Source organism: Archocentrus centrarchus, chromosome 24 (assembly GCF_007364275.1).
Source record: "Archocentrus centrarchus isolate MPI-CPG fArcCen1 chromosome 24, fArcCen1, whole genome shotgun sequence".
Lineage (NCBI taxonomy): Eukaryota > Metazoa > Chordata > Actinopteri > Cichliformes > Cichlidae > Archocentrus > Archocentrus centrarchus.
This window is the reverse complement of record NC_044369.1, coordinates 23,340,882-23,360,908: the sequence shown is the minus strand read 5'-3', so window position 1 is coordinate 23,360,908 and position 20,027 is coordinate 23,340,882. Positions and strand designations below refer to the sequence as shown.

The 20,027-nt window shown below is 41.4% G+C and overlaps 1 protein-coding gene across 1 annotated transcript; it reads left to right on the top strand.

The window, feature by feature from the left end:
• The first annotated feature begins 171 nt into the window (after positions 1 to 171).
• Positions 172 to 20,015, top strand: agbl5 (AGBL carboxypeptidase 5). The gene is given in 18 exon segments (XM_030720971.1): positions 172 to 258; positions 2,140 to 2,424; positions 2,521 to 2,692; positions 2,828 to 2,994; positions 3,160 to 3,337; positions 4,456 to 4,634; positions 5,907 to 6,438; positions 6,601 to 6,770; positions 7,052 to 7,187; positions 9,005 to 9,222; positions 9,319 to 9,512; positions 10,692 to 10,722; positions 10,724 to 10,872; positions 16,360 to 16,502; positions 16,635 to 16,687; positions 16,812 to 16,999; positions 18,337 to 18,470; positions 18,582 to 20,015. Coding segments are annotated over 17 exon segments (2,934 nt in total). The 5' UTR covers positions 172 to 258; positions 2,140 to 2,209; the 3' UTR covers positions 18,657 to 20,015.
• The last annotated feature ends 12 nt before the right edge of the window (positions 20,016 to 20,027 follow it).

Here is a 20,027-nt window from a genome sequence, read left to right as displayed (position 1 = left end):
GTCTCCAGTAAAATCAACCACATTTAAACCTTGGGCCCAGGACTTCTTTGTAAAACTTTATAACTCGTTTTAAAAATAACACTTCTCGCCACAATGAAAATAACAAAAATATATCTAGCAAATTGTTAGGATAAGACGCAAGGAAATTTCCAGGCACCGTCATTTCTACGGAGAACCCTGAACGCAGCATCCAGAGCGATGAATTGAGGGTCGAGAAAGACGGTGAAACAAAAATGGACATCGATCAAAAATAACCTGGTAAGACAGACAGGTCATATTTTCACGTAAAGACGCTAGCGCAGTTTAAGTGTCGGGATGCTATACAGACAAAATATGTACAATAATTTTAAAAAAAGTGTCCGTTCACAGCAATGACTGCTAGTTCCGTTGCTAAGTTAGCCTCGGTAGCTTAGAAACGTATGCTAGCTGTGTGCAACATTAAAGGTAGGGCACCGACGATTAGCTATGTAGTTGATGTTAGCTAGCGGTCGCTAATTTGGCTTAAATCATGTGAAATGATTTTATGAACCGACTGTAATGCTCGCAGCCATTAGTTCACTCCCCCTTTTACGCTGTCCTCGATTTCACGGTCAGCTGTTGTTGTTATTGCTTGTTGTTGATACACTGAAACGTTATCTTATCTTGATGGACAGTTTTTGTTAATGATGTAATAAAGAAGCAGCAGCGTAGCTACGACACAGCGCCTGGCTACATGAATAAAGCTGACATTGGCTCGTAATTGTAGAAAATGTTTTACGTTGTTGGTTGTGGCCATGGTTTTAGTTTCTGCAATGGCCTCGGGATGTCGCTGTTTAGTTGTGTATATCTAAAACTGACATTATGGTTTGCCATAGCTATACATCAATCAAGCGTTGTGACCACTAACTGGTGAAGTGAATAAGACTCATTATCTCTTCATCACGGCGCCTGCTAGTGGGTGGGATATATTAGGGAGCAAGTGAACATTTTGTCCGTAAAGTTGATGTGATAGAAGGAGAAAAATGGGCAAGCATAAGGGCTAAATTGTGATGGCTAGACAACTGGGTCAGAGCATCTCCAAAACTGCAGCTTTTGTGGGCTGTTCCCGGTCTGCAGTGGTCAGGATCTATCAAAAGTGGTCCAAGAAAGGGACAGTGGTGAACCAAAGACAGGCTCATGGCTGGCCAAGGCTCACTGATGCACATGGAGAGTGAAGGCTGGCCTGTGTGGTCCAAAACAACAGACAAGCCAAAAAACGTTAATGCTGGTTCTGATAGGAAGGTATCAGAATGCACAATGCAATGCAGTTTGTTGTGTATGGGGCTGTATAGCCTCACGCTAGTCAGGGTGCCCATGCTGACCCCTGTCACCCAGCAAAAGCACCAACAATGGGCATGTGAGCATCAGAATTGGAACATGGAGCAATGGAAAAAGATGGCCTGGTCTGATGAATCACATTGTCTTTTACATCACATGGATGGCCAAGTGTGTGCGCATCACTTAACCTGGGGAACACCTGGCACCAGGATGCACTATGGGAGGAAGTCAAGCCAGTGTAGACAGTGTGAGGCTTTGGGCGATGTTCTGTTGGGAGAACTTGGGTCCTGCCATCCATGTGGATGTTACTTTAACACATACCACCTACCTAAGCTTTGTTGCAGGCTATCTACACCCATTCATGGAAACTGTATTCCCTAATGGGAATACAGTGGCCTCTTTCAGCAGGATAATGCGCCCTGCCACAAAGCAGAAATGGTTCAGGAATGGTTTGAGGAGCACAATGAGTTTGAGGTGTTGACTTGGCCTTCAAATTCCCCAGATCTCAGTCCATGGAGGCTCACCTCACAACTTGCAGAACTTAAAGGATCTCCTGCTAGCATCTTGCTGCCAGAGATACCCCAGCACACCTTCAGCAGTCTAGTGGAGTCCATGCCTCAATGGGTCTGGGCTGTTTTGGCAGCAAAAAGGGGACCAACACAATATTAGGCAGGTGGTTATAGTGTTGTGCTTGATTGGTGTATAGCTTCTTGCTAAGTTTCTGTTTGTGTGTTCTTTTGGTTCCATATGTATATATAACCCATATTGTAGCCTGTTATACCTCTTTCCCCTTTCATCTTTTCTCAGAGTAAGTATATTTTTGTTTTTCTGATTATGTGACAGGTGATCTATGTCAGACTTCTGACAGGCACTTCACAAATAAGAAAAGTGAAAGAGGCCAGAGTTCAGAGCTATGGAGGCTCGCTTTGGGAATATTGTGTTTAGCTCCAGGTTTGACTCAGGGAACCTGGCTCGTGTGGAGAAGGTGGAGAAGGGCAACTCCAGCCCTTCTTCTGACACAGCTTCTAGTGGGAGCTCCTCCTCTGGGTCAAACCTCACCCCTGATTATGAGTTTAATGTGTGGACGCAGCCAGACTGTGCTGGCACTGAGAACGAGAATGGAAACAGGTAAACAAAACTTCGTTATTTTTTTTTTTTTAAACCACACAAACCTGACTGCATTAGATGGCTTAACGTATCCTGTGTTATGTTGTGGTTTTTCAGATCGTGGTTTTACTTCAGTGTGAAGGGGGCAGCACCTGGGAAATTACTGAAGATCAATGTCATGAACATGAACAACCAGAGGAAGCTTTACAGCCAAGGCATGGCTCCCCTTGTTCGCACTTTACCGGGCAAAACTCGGTGGGAAAGGATACGAGACAGACCAACATCTGAGGTAGATATACACTCTCTGAGCCTATCAGGGAGAGGGTGCGGGCAAAAGGAGCCTATGAGGCAGAGTACTTCCTGTCAGGCTATTATTAGCTGTCTAAAAATATGCCTCTTCTTCATTTCTTCTGCTGCTTTCCAGATTGTAGATAACCAGTTCATCCTTTCATTCACTCACCGGCTATTGGAGGTGAGAGGGGCTACCACCTACTTCTCCTTCTGCTACCCATTCTCTTACACTGAGTGCCAGGAGATGCTGCAGCAGTTGGATGAGAGCTACCCCAATGCTGCTCAGCTCAGTCCGAGCAGGTAAAACACACAAATGATATGATTACGTACACACACAAATCTTGAATCTCTTCTACATGAAAAAAAGTACCTTAATTGGTTGTTTATTTGCCTGCCACTTAAATGAGTACAGTTTTCTAAAAAGATTTTTCCCCAAACTCTTTCCTTCACTGCTCCTGCTGCTAGTACTCCAGGCACTGTGTATTATCATAGGGAGTTGCTGTGCCACTCTCTAGATGGCAACAGGGTGGACCTTCTCACTGTGACCAACTGCAGCGGGATGCAGGATGAGAGAGAAGCCCGTCTGCCTAAGCTGTTTCCTGACACCAACACTCCAAGACCACACCGCTTCGCTGGCAAAAGGGTATCACTTGATCATACATAAAAGCACAATAACTATCCTTTAAAGATCCCCTATCGTGAAAATTTGTTTTTACAGCATTATGAGAGTTTTTATAAGTTTTTAGGTGTAAAGTATGAGCCGTGAAAACTACAGGCGATCTTTCAGGCCCCCTGGTAACAATCCCACCTCCCAGCTTTACAGAAAGGGCTGCTTGACCACAAGTAAAGCAATGGAAATACATATAGCCTAAGTCACCAAACTAACACTTACATTTTCTCATCACCTAAAGAACTGAAAACCCAATTAATTACTTTATATGATAGTATCCCAACAGGAATATGACAATCCTGTTTTTGCTTAGCAGGGCTAATGTCGCGTAATTATTAGCACAGATTGTATGTCAGAGCCCTGGGAAAAAATGTATTGCTGAGGGAGAAGCATCAATTTTGGAAATTTTAAGAGCCAATTTGTGACCAATAGTGAAGTAACTGGATTTGAGTTACACTCTGTTTATACTTATTCACTTTATGTGCTTTAGTGCAGCTAAACTTAGTTGGCTTTCTGTTAAGCTGCGTCCACACTGGAAGCGAATCTGTCACTTTGAAGCTGACTGCTGGTCACCTGCAGACATTCCAGGCTCTGGCTGCCTAGGTAACCTTCTAATGTATTTAGTAACAGGTCATATGTCAATCAGTAGTATCCTTCAGTCACCCGCCTAGGATTTGAGAAAGGTTTATCTCGGGTTTCACCCACTTTGCATCGCCAGTGGTTGTTTTGCCTGTAGCTGCTTGAAGTCCCTGAATGTCCTTTACTTTCTGTGGTCTATCGTTGCCACTTCGCTGTGAATCGCGTCCAGTGTGGATGTAAGCTTTGCCATTTACAGCTACACTCACTCATTTTTAATAGAGCCAAAATTCTGATAAATCTATTCTCATTTTCATCCTTTTGTCAGACAACAGAATGACAGTGAAATATTAACTTTAATACACCCTCCTGTGTTAATGGTTTATAATGGCAGATTATGAGACCGTTTAATGATACATAACTATATAAAACTCTTGAGGTTATTGTGACGTTAATAACAGCTAAAACAGGGAATTTAGTGCTTGCCATTTGTGTGTCTGTGTGTGTGTTCCCAGGTGTTTTTTCTCAGCAGTCGGGTACACCCTGGGGAGACTCCCTCATCCTTTGTGTTTAACGGTTTCCTTAACTTCATCCTAAGAAGAGATGACCCACGTGCACACGCACTGCGTAACATGTTTGTGTTCAAGCTCATTCCCATGCTGAACCCAGACGGTGTTGTCCGCGGACACTACAGGTAAGAGTTTCACACCCATGTATGTGCACAGCCTTAGATGAGATATGAGAGTTTTCTGTCAGTAATAATCAGGACTCGGCTGTTTTTGAAACGCGTTATAAATAGGGTTTGTGACATCATGTATTGTCATACTGCATTGTTCTGCCATTATTGACACAAAGCCAGTTTGATGATGAGCCTGTTAAAAGGCTACACAGCAGTTAACAGTAACGTAAGATGATCAACTGTGTTTTTGGACATAGGAAGCCTTACCACTGTAGACCCACATGTATTGTAATTACACCTGGATATATTCCATTAAAAATAAGTACCCTTTGTCTTTTGCCAACTCAGTGAAATTTTAATTTCTACGGAAGTGCAGTGCTGAGACCAGGTGACCTTACAATGTCATTGGGATATGGCATATGATATTTGTAAACTACATTGATGACACACTGTTTTTCCTTATGGTGGAAATGTGTCTGAATTTTCAAAATATTTATTACGTTTTGTATAACTATGAGCATTTCTTCCTATTATCCTGTGGTGTTGCCTTCACATTTTCAGCTAAAGGTCTCTGCTAACATGTGCATACATTTAAAAAGTATGTAAGACCTAAATTTATGCACGTGTGTGGCCAGCGAATCGGCTTGTTTATAGGAGAAATCAAGCTGGAAAATGAGGTTTCTTTAAGTCCATATGCAGTTTTCACTAGAAAAAATTTTAGGCCCAGTGGCTACTGCTAACTCAGAAGTGAAATGCAATTTAGTGCAGCTGCATTTGCACCCAGTTAATGTGAAGCTGCCCACCTGCTATCTGCTATAATGCGGTGGAGCTTTATAGGTTTCAATTTTCCTTACTTTTGTGCTGAGACAGGGGGAGGGAGAGTCAGAGAGACAGTGGGGAGTTTATTTCACAATTCCAGCAATAATGTAGGCTATACCAATGAGAGTGCACCAAATCACAGTTAACCTGGACATAGGAGCCAATCTGCTGTGCAGGTAAAATGGTGTTAAGTCACAATCTGGTTTTTGCTTGGTTCGTCATTAATATTTAAACTTTTTTTTTTCCCCAGTTTTGAGATGTTCCATGTGTGATACTTGAGCACAGTACACTAATAAGATTTATTATCTAACTTCATGACTTTTGTTAAATAAATAAAAATTATCTTTTAAGATGACACCATTTGTAATACAATGCCAGAAACCCTGAGTAGAGGTGAAGTGAACAGAAGACTCTTTTGGGTTTAGGCGTGTCAATAATAAAAGGTTCTTTGCTTTCTCTTTTAAAAAGGACGGACTCCAGGGGTGTGAACCTGAATAGACAATACTTGAACCCCAGCCCTGAGCTACACCCTTCCATCTATGCAGCCAAAACACTGTTGCTCTACCACCACACACACAACCGCTTGCACAAAACGCAGTCCAGCACTCATTCTAACAGCGCCACCCACACAGAACCCCCTCCGCTCAACATTAAACCTGCAAGCCAGCATGAAGCACCTCCTCTCACTGCCCTCGAAGTCACCTTAAACCAGCGGAATGCAGAGAAAGATGCAAACCCTGCACAGCCGGAGGTCCCCATGATGATGGAGGAAAACGCCTGGGCTACAACAGAGATGGGGAAGGGAGACCAGAACAGCTCATCGAGCTCCTCAGAGACTGTAGCTCATGGTGCTGGAGATGTAGCAGTACCACAGGTGGAGGAACAGGAGTCAGTGCCGCCACAGGAGGGGTGTGTGGCATATTATGTTGACTTGCATGGGCACGCCTCTAAACGCGGGTGTTTCATGTATGGGAATAGCCTTCCTGACGAGAGCCAGCAGGTGAAAATGATTGCGTTTTATCCATTCCTTTGCAGTACTTTTGCAAAATTATTTAAAAAAATGCAAATTTTGTTTTTGGGCTTCTTTCATTTTTGTAAGATTTAAAGTTGACTTGTAGTTTTTGTCCCATGCGTCTAAATTGCTGAGAACTTGTCGTTGTAGGTCGAGAACATGCTGTATCCAAGGCTGATTGCGGTGAATTCTGCACACTTTGATTTTCTGGGCTGTAACTTCTCTGAGAAAAACATGTATGCGCGAGACAAGAGAGACGGCCAGTCTAAAGAAGGCAGTGGCCGGGTTGCCATTCACAAGGCAATAGGGCTCCTTCACAGGTCAGACATCAGATTTATGACATTACTGAAGTTTATTTTTGGTGTAGTAAGTTCACAGAAATGTTTCTTTTTTTTAATTTTGAACTTTTGGGATTTTTAAAGCTTTTTTCGGAGATGTGATTTTCAGTGTTTTTTACTCAGTTTTGAATCAGCCCCAATATCCAAGCACAGATTATCTCGGTCCAGTACAAATTAAGTTGCAAAAAGCTTCAGAAACACAGCCGTGCTTTTGTGTTTTAACTCTATATTGTGTCATGGTTCTGCAATTGGGTACCCACCAGCTACACTCTGGAGTGCAACTATAACACAGGAAAAACCATGAACACAATCCCACCTGCCTGCCATGACAATGGACGAGCCACCCCCCCTCCACCACCATCCTTCCCTCCAAAATACACTCCAGAAATATTTGAGCAGGTAAGAAGACACATATATAACGCACAAATATATTATACATATATATCGGTGTTGTGGTTATTATTGATAAAGGTATGTGTAGCCCTTGTTTAGCTATTTACTCTCCATAGGAAGTGATTTGTTCCACTACTCTTTACATTATGTGTCCATCGCGTAGAATTTTACCCCCCCCCCCCCCCCCCCCCCCCCCCCGTCACCTCATTTTAGCATTTTCTATTATTACCCCACCCCTGGAGGGGGGAACGGGGTATTGTTTTTGTTATATTTTCTGTTTGTTAACAATATTACAGCAAAACTACCAGACCAATTTATAGCAAAATCACAAAAGATGGTCAGTGACCCCTAGATCACCTGATTAAATTCGTGCCATAACTGGGTCAAAGCCAGAGGTCACATTTTTATGAAAAATTTGCGAACGCGATAATTCAAGAATGATGTCACCTAGGATGTTCAGATTCACACGATAAAGGCATCTACTAAAAATCTCGGACGAGTTTGAATCTTCACAATCTTGACCTCAAGGTAAAGGTAAAAGAAGAAGAAGAAGAAGAAGAAGAAGAAACAGCCTTTATTGTCCCACAGAGGGGAAATTTGGGTGTAACAGCAGCCGCAGTTATTATAAATATAAATAAAGATATAATAATTTACACTATTAAGAAAAGAATATATATAAAATCAACAAACAAGATTAACCTTAATTTTGGAAAATTATGGGCGTGGACAATAGGACCTACGTGTTATCTCTATTTAATGTTTGGAGAGTGACACATCTGTGAGACGGACGACGTTCATATCAGCTAAAACATTGCCGGTGGTTGGAGTTTGTTGTGCCTGGCACTCATCATCTGTGAGAACAACAGCATTGCTATCAATTTACTAGTGGACAAGCCTACTTGCTCTTATTTTGAAAGTTTAGACGCTGCTGAAGAGCTAACCCTGGTGCTTCCCATTTCTAGTTTTACTGATCAACTGGCTCACCAGCCAGGTTGTTGTTGTGGCAACCCTCACTGTCATTCAGCTGCTTCCCCAAAGAGGCCTTTGTCCTGCGGTCTGATGGAATCGGCAGGATGACAAACTTACTGGAGAGCAGATTATAGATTACTTAATTATTTTTACAAATATTTGGCAAATCCGTTTAAATTTACAGAGGAGAAACTGTATTGTTAATGACTGGAAAAATCACTTGTATGCAAAAGCCCCCCCCTAAATCAATGGGAAATGCTGCATTGCCTTGGTCTTTGCAACATCCCCCGAGTTGCATTCTCACATAATTGCTAGTTAATATATAACACTAAACTGCATCTTGGCTGTGAAAAGGGTGCATGTAGAAACATGCTTTTCACAGCTACTTTTGTTATCTAATGAAAATCAAACTTTAACTGCTTCATCAGGGTCGTTCTATGCTGGGCTTGAGTGTCACTCTTTTATTATGAGCTTTGTGGTGCCGTTGCAGCGTGCTTGAAGAGTTTTCATGTTGTGTTAGAATAGGGTAGTTGTTTCTGTCCTGGGCCCAGTTTGGACTTCGCTGTCACTTTCTTGTGTTCTCGTCAAGCAAATTTGAAGTAGCGTGCATACAGTACTGTGGACATTGGCTTTTTTGTTTGTTTGTTTTTTAACTCATTTTCAGTCCAGTCCTTGTACCTGACCATTTTCAGATGAATGTTTTAGTTTTGTTAAACCACTTAACACTGACCTATGAATCATTAAAGCATACAAAGGCTCCTACTTCAAGGGATGAAACAGTATTTTATCTACACATAACAGAGGCAACAGATATCCATCTATATCATTTTTAAAGTAAATTTGGTTATCACCAGGTGGGACGTGCTGTGGCTATCTCTGCCCTGGACATGGCAGAGTGTAACCCTTGGCCGCGACTGGTGCTGTCTGAGCATACGTGCCTGACAAATCTCCGAGCCTGGATCCTCAAGCACGTCCGCAACACCAAAGGACTGAACACACACATCCATGCCAACCCTCCTCCAAGAATACACCACAATGGCAGCAAAGTGTCACCACCAAAGAGCTTTAACAAGTGAGTTCACACACATCTCTTACCTTAAATAGTTTCTCCACAGGTAACAGCTGGGTCATGGTGTTTCTGTGATTTCTTAATTTTTTTTCTGAGAAGCTGTCTATCTGGATCGGTATCGGAGAACACCCTCAGCCGCGTCCGCTGCAACAGCCAAAGTAGCAGCAGCCAGACACCTTCCCCGAAGATGCACAATTCCCCGAGTTTTACTTTCGGCTGCCCCCCACCCCGAACTCACACACTGCACAACAGCAGCGGACGAGGAGGGAACAAAACACTCGGTCCAGTCAGGGGTAAGTTGAGCTCCCGACTATCTCTCTGTCCTGCTGGCTGCCATTTTTTTTTTCACTTCTCCTTTGGTGGCCCTCTGCCCTCTTCTCTTTGACTCTCAGTATCACATGTTCTGTCTTGTGGTCTCTGTCTTTTTTTTCTCTCTCTCTCTCTGGCTCTCTCCCTTCATCTCCATCCTTTCATTGTTGTTGGTATTGGATCTGTTCAGAAAGGCTCATGGCTGGTTGATGTGTCATTGTCTGTGTGACAGCTTCTCGTTTGCTGTGATGGTGATATAAAACTGGCCCAGGTGTGGGATTGACTTCCTGTCATGGATGTTAACAAAATTTAACATCTGCATTACCCCTGCATGACCTCTGCATGACCTCTCCTCCCGCTGCTGTTTCTGCATTCTTTTCGTGACCTCCAACTTTATTCTTAGAGTCTCAAAATGACATTTAAGCTTCATGACCCTCTTTAATTTATTTTTTTAAATTTGTTTTCAAAAACATTAAAACCAAAAGAAGCATGTTTTGGTGCAAAACTCCCAAATTTTGTACAGATGGATACATTATTATTAACTTATTTAACATGATGTGTGTCTCAGTTAGGATTATTATAGATTTTTTTTTCTTTTATTTGTATTTTATTATACCTACTATTCCTGTTAACCCTTAAAAAATGCTAGAAAAGGGTTTAAAAAAAGGCATTAAAGAACCAGGCAAATGTTATGACTTAATGCTGTTTTACGTGTATCCATCCACTTATGTCCACTAATCAAAGTAAGCTATATCCTTCCTAACTTTATGTAAATAGGGTTAAATAAGGTTTGGTGCTCTCCAGCTGGCATATAGACATTTTACTTTCATGCCTCCTGTATGCATACACAGCTCCACTATTCAGACAGTGCCGCTGCACAGTTAGCGATTAATTTCAATTAATTAATTACAAAGCTTGTAATTAATTCCATTAATTTTTTTAATCGAGTCCCACCCCTAATATATATATAAAATAATAATAATAATAATAAAAAAAAAATTGGGGGGGGTGCACAATATCCTTTTGCTTTGTTTTTTGGACTTGCTTCGCATTAACTGTAATAACTTTGGTCTCAGTGCATGCTGGGTCATTTCAGCCACTTTTATAGATCCTCACAGTCCCTGCATGTCTCTGAGCAGGTGTGTGTGTCTCCCTCTCTGTAGACACTAAGCCCCAGGAGAAGAGACGCCCCCCCCCATCATCACCGTTCCATCCTACGGTCTCCCAGCAACAGCCACACACCTGCCCGCCCCCCACTCTCACCCCCTTCCTCCTCTTCCTCTTCATCTTCCTCAGTGTGTGCAGCAGGCTCCTGTCCCCTCCCAGCCTCCGTCAGTATGACAGGTCTGTACTCCCTCCAGCCCCCCAGCCTCTCCACCTTGCTCCCATCCCTGCAGGCTCTGCCCCGCCCTGGGCTGCTCTCCAAACTGAGTCCTCTGCTCCTTCAGAGCTTACCGCCGGCCGCCAGCAGTCCAACTGGGCCCACTCCGGACTGAATATGACCTAAACCGTGAGACACTGGGCCTGTGTGTTTGTGCGAGATGATTGAGCAAGACTGTCTTTTCAGAAACCTGCCTGGTGCTCCATGTAGGTCAAAGTGTGTGTGTGTGTGTGTGCGCGCGCACGCACGCGTGCGTGCGGGTGGGCGGGCGTGCAAAACATCACTGGTGCTAGTATATTTTTTTCTTTCTGCACATACCTGATAATTACATGGCTACAGTATTAGCACCTTGACCCTCTGTACCCCAATAGAATTATATTAGAATGCTCCAGATTCCTGAGCATTCTATCGTTATGTCTTTCTCCTCCTCTTCTTCATCTGCCTCCTCCACCACTGCCCTTTGTCCTCCCACATCTCCATCTCATCCACTTCCTCCTCACCTCAAGCCTCATCTCCTGAACTGAAGTCAGGGCTCTAATACATGAAAATGTGTTTAAAGATGCGTATTTATTCCCAATATTGTCCCAACTACAGATTTTCAGCAGATCAGACATGCAACCTTCCCATTTACAGACAGCTGACAAAGAGCCAGTTAATCAACAACAACAGCTGGTTATAAGCTAGTAGTATACTAGCTAATGTTAGGCTTTCCCTTTGATTTCACACTTTCCCTTTGATAAACAGTTTGATTACATTGTCACATTGTATAAGGGGCCATTAACACCATTAGATCCACCTCGAAGAAAGTTTCAGTAACACAGACTAACAGCGCCCAAAACAGCAGCGCTTACTTGAATAACAGCACTTACCGATGGATAATCTGGAAATCCTCTACAACTCACCTCAGTATCACTGTCATCTGACAGAGGTGCACTTCACCAACTCATCAACCTGTATCAGGCACCTTTCACAGAGCTTTACAGCCTCCTCCAGTGTAAATAAAAGTGAACTCTCCACACGCTGCATTATGAGGCAGTGATCACAGCCTGCACTCACTAGATGAATGTCGGTGTGACTTGAGAGTAAAAACTTAAAATATCACAAAATATTGAATTGTTATATATCCATCTATTTATTGCGAAGTGTTGATATTATTAAAATATAGCGGGCACAAAAGCATTTTTATACACTGACAGTAGTAGAAAAACAGCCATTAGGGGGAAATGCAAGGCGGCCGGCCACAGCCACTATGGGGTACAGAGGGTTAAGGTAAATGGTATATTCACTTGAAAGTGAAAGTGTTCCTCAGATTTTAACTATAACTGAAATGCTTTTTCCCACCAACCTTGAATCAAGTGCTAGCTGTCAGACTGTCCTCTGGCACAGTTCTGGGAATCATCTTTAATAAACATAGCAGACTGGTTAGTGAGTGAATGTGGAAGTCTAGTAAATAGGGACATTTGCTTGGCTATCTAACATCTGCTGCTCTGTAGGACTTTCAGAGCATACAGTAGTTATTATCTGTAGACACCATAATATTATAATATGGATTACATCCAGAGCAAGCTTTTTGTGTATACAAGTAATAAGCTAAAATGAATTACCACATTACTGTGCTCATCTGAAAGTAGCCAGGAGTTTTTCTTCTTTTCACACAGTTGCTGTTGTTCATTATCAGCTGTAGTACAAATGTTGCATTTAATTTTTGAAATATTTATTTGATTTTTGAGAACTATTTTTATAGACTGAACATAGACTTCAGTTTCTGTAAAACCATCCAAAGCACTTTCTGTTCTGTTGTTTATTGCTGTTGTTTTTGGGTTGCACTCTAATGTTAATTTGTAAAACAATGTGAGTCACAGGCTGATCACATTATGCCATATTTGGAGTTGGTTTAAAGTAGGGATAAACATTCAAAATGGCTTTTATTCCACTTCTTGTGATTGAAAGTAACATTTTAAAGGTTTGTTTTCAAATTTTTGTACGCAAGTCATCGATTAATTATCTAATTGCTATTAAAAACAGCGTCATTCCAATGTCAGACTAACATTGGTCATGACATTATGATCACAGAATAGCCTGCTGCCAGAAACTGTGTACCCTCATTAGTTTAAGTCCTTAAGGGGCATCCACACAGTAATTGTTTTGTGGCTCATTACTTGGTAACCTTCTAGTGTGCACTGTATTGCCAAAAGTAATCACTGGCCCATCCAAATCATTGAATTCAGGTGTTCCAATCACTTCCACTGCAACAGGTGTATAAACCAAGCACCTAGGCATGTAGACTGCTTCTACAAACATTCGTGAAAGAATGGGTCACTCTCAGGAGATCAGTGAATTCCAGCGTGGTACCGTGATAAGATGCCACATGTGCAACAAGTCCAATTGTGAATTTCCTCCAGACTTCATGTGTTCTTCAGGTACAGTGTGTAGAGAGCTTCATGGAAGGGGTTTCCATGGCCAAGCAGCTGCATCCAAGCCTTAGATCACCAAGCACAATGCAAAGTGTTGGATGCAGTGGTGTAAAGCACGCTGCCCCTATACTCGAGAGCAGTGGAGACGTGTTCTCTGGAGTGATGAATCACATTTCTGTCTGTCGATCTGATGGACGAATCTGGGTTTGGCAGTTGCCAGGACAACAGTACTTGTCTGACTGCATTGTACCAAGTGTAAAGTTTGGTGGAGGGGGGATTATGGTGTGGGGTTGTTTTTCCAGGAGTTGAGCTTGGCCCCTTAGTTCCAGTGAAAGGAACTCTTAATGTTTCAACATACCAAGACATTTTGTCCAAAATGTCTTGGTATGTGGGAACAGTTTGGGGATGGCCCCTTCCTGTTCCAACATGACTGCACACCAGTGCACAAAGCAGGTCCATAAAGACACGGATAAGTCAGTTTGGTGTCTGTCTGCACTTCTGGAAGAATGGTCAGAAATTCTCATGAACACACTCCTAACCTTGTGGAAAGCCTTCCCAGAAACGTTGAAGCTGTTGTAGCTGCAAAGGGTGGGCTGGCACAATATTAAACCCTATGGATTAAGAATGGGATGTCACTCAAGTTAATGTGTGTGAAGGCAGATGAATACTTTTGGCAATTTAGTGTATTTACCATCATGTCAACAGGTGTCAAACGGTATCCTTCACTATCATTGGTGGTAGCTGCAGTTTCTTGTCTCAAAGTTGAAGAAGTCTATTTCGGGACCCACCCACTTTGCATCACTAATGGCTATTTTGTCTATTATCACTGAATGTCAATGACTTTACTACTTACTTTACTACTTTGGTCAGTATTTCATTGGTACTCACTTGCTGTGTGGACACCTCTTTATGGGTCTTGGAGTCTTATAGTTTTTTGGGATAATTAGGGTTGCTTTGTGGGGCTGTTTGCTAGCAAGTAATATGATATGAAAAGAAATTGTTTGGCTCATGGTCCCACCAGTTTGACTGGCAGGTGTTTATTGTTTTCTAATGGGATTCTAACTCTGGGTTTGGTGTAAATATGATGTAGAGGTTTTTGGTTTGTTTTTTTTCTATTACATGTTTCCTTTAAACTAATGAAGAAAATATTGATCATTATTTATTCAGATAAACACGTTCCTTGTGTAAATCAAACTTGGCAGGTATGTGCTAGGCTGTTGATGGTTAGTTTAATATATCTTGTGGTAAGCAGTCATGAGAAGTTACCATGTTGTCTCAGAATTTATGTAAACCTTACTCAGCTAATGTTGGATTATAGTAATTTGTCTGTAATTCATTTTTGCGTGCTGTTATCCAAGTACTTGATGATGGTCTGTATTTTAGGACTGGCCATTTTAGTTGCACTGAAGATGCAGAGGTAGGATATCTGTGACCTCATGGGGTTTTCGGGAGGAGCAAATAAGCCAGATCATTAAGGGATCAAAATAGCTTTCAGAGCATCTGGCCTTTGCTCACTGTAGCTACTGTCTGGTCCAGCGCTGTTACGCATTGTAGTTAAGCTGTGCCTTGCTTTGTTGTATACAGTAGATTTTGAAGGCTCTGCTCATATTGTGGTCTTATAGGGTATCTATCCTCCGTCTTCATCTGTCTTTCATATTCAGCGCAGCTCACCTAAGTTGCATTGATCTGACAACATAAATCTCCTCCAAATTCAAGCAATGTTAGGCAAAAAAAATAATAATTATACCAGTTATTCTCTTATAGAAACAGCCTTTCATACTTATGCTGGGCTCAGACTACATGAATACCTCATTGTGTCACAGTGGTCACTGTGTCAGATTAGGTGTTTATGAGTTATCTTGCTTCATCTCTTCTTTCATAAGGAGTGTGATATCATTGGGAATGAGGTGTAGGTGATTTCCAGGAAAAGAACATAAACAGACAACAGCAAACAAAGGAGTGTGTATGATACTGGTTGTCTTGTGTTACTACTTTTCACAATTCTTCCTAACTATATTGGAAACGTTATTCCCATTTTGTTTTGTTAATGTATGCAATAGTACACCTACCTTATATGCTACTCTTTTTGTCAGGACATTGTGAGTTGTCCCAGAGGCAGCATAGCTTTTTGTCCATTATGAGACCCTATTGTCATCCACTGCACCTATTTCTTTTTTTTTTTGTTCTCAACCCTTATGTGATTCAGATCTGGCCACAATCAGGCTGGTATCATATAGTCTGAACACAGCATTAGCTTCAAATTTCAGATCTTTGAGAACAAATCAGTAAGTTAGAGGTAGTTGAGAAAACCTGGAAATCTGATGGCTGTCTGGTGCTGATTGGATATTAGTTTTATCTAAGATTACCATGCTAAAGTTTTTGATGTAGCTTGTACCCACTGCATTTAGCAGAGTGGAAAGGATGGAGTTTGATTTCTCATGTTAGAGGAGTGTGCTGTAGGTTCTTTTTTTGTTTTTTCTTTCCTGCTTTCTCACTGTGAACTATGATGTACGTCCTGTACCCCAGTTGTTTCAACCCTAAAACTTATACATCTTCATCCGAAATGACACAAACAGCTTTAGGTGGAAACACTGTATGCATAGTCACATTCTCAGTAGGACTTTTGGCTTTCTACTCCTTACGAGAATTGTGCCGTTTCCTTCAATGTGGTGCTAACCTTCTATACCAGACTACAGTTATGTGTTTGTCCCTGTAATGTCTCTACAAATGTCAACTTTCTTGAATGTGCTGCTGTCTTTTAGCGCCTCTCTGTTTAACCTCTGGAATAAAAACTATCCCTTTGTGAAGCAGTTACTGTGTGTGGGTCCTTTGCTCTCTTCTTGTTTCTGTTTCTTGATCTTTATTTTTTCAACTTTCATGTCGAGGAACAGACCAAAGCCGCATGAAAAACAACTGCTTACACTTAGTTAACAGCTGATGTGGATTATGAGCTTTACTAGTGTTTCATCTTCCACTCTCTGTTTCTCCTTTCTTCTCTCTGTTCCGTGTATTTATGTCTCTTCATCTGGTTGACAGGCCTTAGCTGCCCGGACTTTGAGACTGGTGGACCCAGTTCTGCGGTCTGGTCCAGAATGCCTGTACCTATACGTCCTGGCCACATAGGGAGAGGGTGCCGAAATCTTACAATCACTCATCCCCCCACAGAAGCCTGTAGAGAGGTTAGCTTATCTTGCTAGCTCAGTCATTGAGCAAATTTACATTACCATTATTAGCAGTTTTTGAATAAGATATTCCATATTAATATACACTTAGTTTATAATGTCTTGTTGTAATGTCTCCATGTGTCACAGACTGCTAAAGACCAGGGGGCTGAACACATTCTTTCCTCCATCAAATTTAGCAAGTAAGCCCAGTTTTTCTTCTTTAATCCAAAACAGTCAACAAAGATTGGCGTCTGCAGAATGGAATGAAATCTACATTTTCTTTCATGAGTAGTGAAAATGTTCACCTCTCTGTTGCCCGCCCAGGTGTGAACTGCAGCCACATGTGAGCCGCATTCCCATCCGAAGGATGGGGTCAACTGACACACCTCCCATACACAACACTAAAGCATCTCCGTCTAGCAATAACCCACCTGGAGGTAAAGAGGTGTCTGCTACCATGAAGGTGTGGAAGCTGCTCAGACCTGGCCTCCACAGACACCTGTCATTGTCAGGCATGTACACTTGCTTGTTGCTTTGGTATTAGCCATTTATAGCCTAGACTACAGAGACCAATGAGCAGTTAAAATAGGGATCTTGATTGGGCTTATTTGTACATATGACCACAGTTTTGTTTCCCCAGAATATATAAACTGTAATGACATGACTTTGACCTACACCCAGAGACTCCCCCTGACTTTTCCGCTAGCACTTTTGAAGCTCAAAACTGTACATCCACATGAAGGACCAGCACTAAATCGTGTACACAAATTCAGGATCCCCAAGTGTTGACTTCAGCCATCCCCTGAACTGTACTCTAGCTAAAATGAGGTGGCCTTTTTTGGTTTTTAGTGAAATATTTCAACAGCTGTTTTGGATGCAGGCGTTCATTTCCCCCTTCTAATTACTGTGGTTTGTCATCTGAATCCATCTTTGAAAGAAAATTTGAGCCGCAAATGTAGTGGTTATTTTAATGGTAATTAGCATACATTAGCATAGTGACACTTCAAAGTGGACCTGTCATGCACATGTCCAGCTTCATGATTTTATTCTTCAACTTTGCCGGGATAGCTTTGAATGATACCAGCTTTGACACAGTCATTTATTTTATCCATCTTAGAAAATATGTTTTACTGTTACAGTGCTGAATGCTTATATTAAATATGGGCAAAACTTTCTCTTAGGCCTGTGTATGTATAAGTTATCTATGTAGAAGTTATCAAAAGCCTAAGCTTTTGGTTCTATATAACCTCTTACAGAATGGATATGTTTAATATGGTCATCCCAGGCACACAACACTGGCTCTGAGCACAGCAGCCAGATCCTCTTACTGTTCATATCTTTTGTTTGCAATGGGCAGCCAATCAGAAGAAAGTCAGCTTAAGGAGAGTGGGAAGAACTGGTTTCACTGATTGAGTGAAAGGCTTGAAGGGCTGTTCCAAGGCCCAGTATGAGATAAAGATTAATTTCAGCTTTAAAACTTTGAAATGTGGAGCTGAAATGACCACAACAGGTTCTCTTTAAATCCAGGGACCAGCACTTTCTGTGGCCATATACTGAAATCCTCTCATTCACATCAACCAAACAAGAGTAGAAAAAAAACAGTTGAAACACAGACTCTTAATCGTAAAGTGATTGATCTCCAAAACTGCCTCCTGCTGCAGGGTTTTATAACTACACTGTACATTTTTGGGACCATTGAAATGTAACGATTTCTAAAGTACTAGTCCTCAAATCTACACTCACCATCGACTCCGACTTAATACTCACATTTCCCATACAAGGGGCTGAGCATTATGAAGGACACCTCACGTGTTCTTAACTGACACCCCCGTGTTATTTCGTTCTACAGGTGTATCTGAGAAAGAAGGTGCCATACACCTGGCCTCTAAAGCTCTAATGAAGAAAAGCACAGACAGGAATATCAAATACAAAGAAAGCACTATCGTAGAAACTGCAACAGAGACCACGGGAACACAACCACAGGTGAAAACTGATGTGCATGCTTCATGTGAAACATTAATGTACATTTTGAGGGAAACTTGTTGAATGTGAATGACTAAAACATGACTAGGCTGTATTATGTTGTCTCTGAAGGTGGAGAAAACACCGGTGACTGTGCCCGACACTGTGAACATGTGTGAGACAGTGACCTTGTGTGGAGAAGCTTAGGAACTGCACAGAACAACAAAACCCTCGTGTCCCTTCTACTTACTGAGAGCCTAAAATTCCATATAAACAGATGAAAACTTCAAAATAAGAGGGGGCATTGTCATCGGTGGATGATTATTTGGCCAATCATGATGTGCAATACAAATCTTTTATGTGTATTTATTACATTTCTTGAGCAAGCATATAACTTTTTTTTTTTTTTTTTAATCCTTGTGCAACATTAGGAACCCAGAGCCACCCATTACAACCACTGAGCAGCTATTCCTTTTACTAGAATAGCTGAGGGTTAAGTGCCTTGCCCTGTGACATTACATTAGTAGCTGTATGGGGGGGGAGTGGTTCAAACTTTCCAAAGTTCTCCAGCTGCTCAAGAATCCAGACTTGAAACATCCCTACTGTAATTGTACCTCACATTTTGTGTTCTTTTGATTTAAGTCACGTTGTTCTTTCTGCTTCCCCCAGTTACTGACCAATAACTGTTATGCACTGGTAAATATTTTCTTAGCAAGCCACTTGTACTACTACAGCAAAGAGTTGAATTTTATTTAGCCTCATAAGCACAACAGCACCTTTATAACCTCATATCTATTGTGAATATTTAACAAATGTGACTTAAGACTGTGCTTTATTCTTTCTGTGCTTTGCACATAGTGTTTACAAAAAGGTTTTCACCTACTTGGACTTTTTCAGTTTTTATTTTGTAATTTTATTCACCAAAACAGCAAATGTTACATTATAAAATTATCCTGAGTGCATGTGTTAAATAATGTATTATGTGTACAAGAAACCTAAATTATCACAGCTGTAAGTGGTTTCTAGGAGAGTCACACTAGATTGAAATAAACTTTGTGTGAGGCTTATACAAGTAGAGGGTCAAATTAATGCTGCAATACTCTGAGGTTATCAAGGAAAATATGATGCATCCAACAAGAGTATTCATTTTCTACATGTACTTTAAGTCAGTTCCATGTGGCAAAAGGTTCACATGGGCCTAAACTTGTAGACTAATCGTTGCCAATCGTGTCTAAGTTTTACTGTGATTTGTTTGGGCTGAGTGTGTAACATCACTTGAGTCAACATAAAACATGACAAGGTCTATGAATGAATACTTAAATAGGCACAAAGTTGTAGTGAATACTTTTCCTGTCATGGTCCTTCATAAGCACCAGTGTGATCAGATCACTTATTATACATATCCTCTCGCGTACACACATATTTATATTCATATTCCTGTAGTGTTTCGTGATTTGGTGTTTTCTGCCAAAAAGACTAGTGGACAAAACTGTTGAAACTTGAAGTATGAATAACTTGTATTCAATTCCATGTATTTTAAAGTTAAATAAAACACAAGCATTTATAAAGCATATGGGG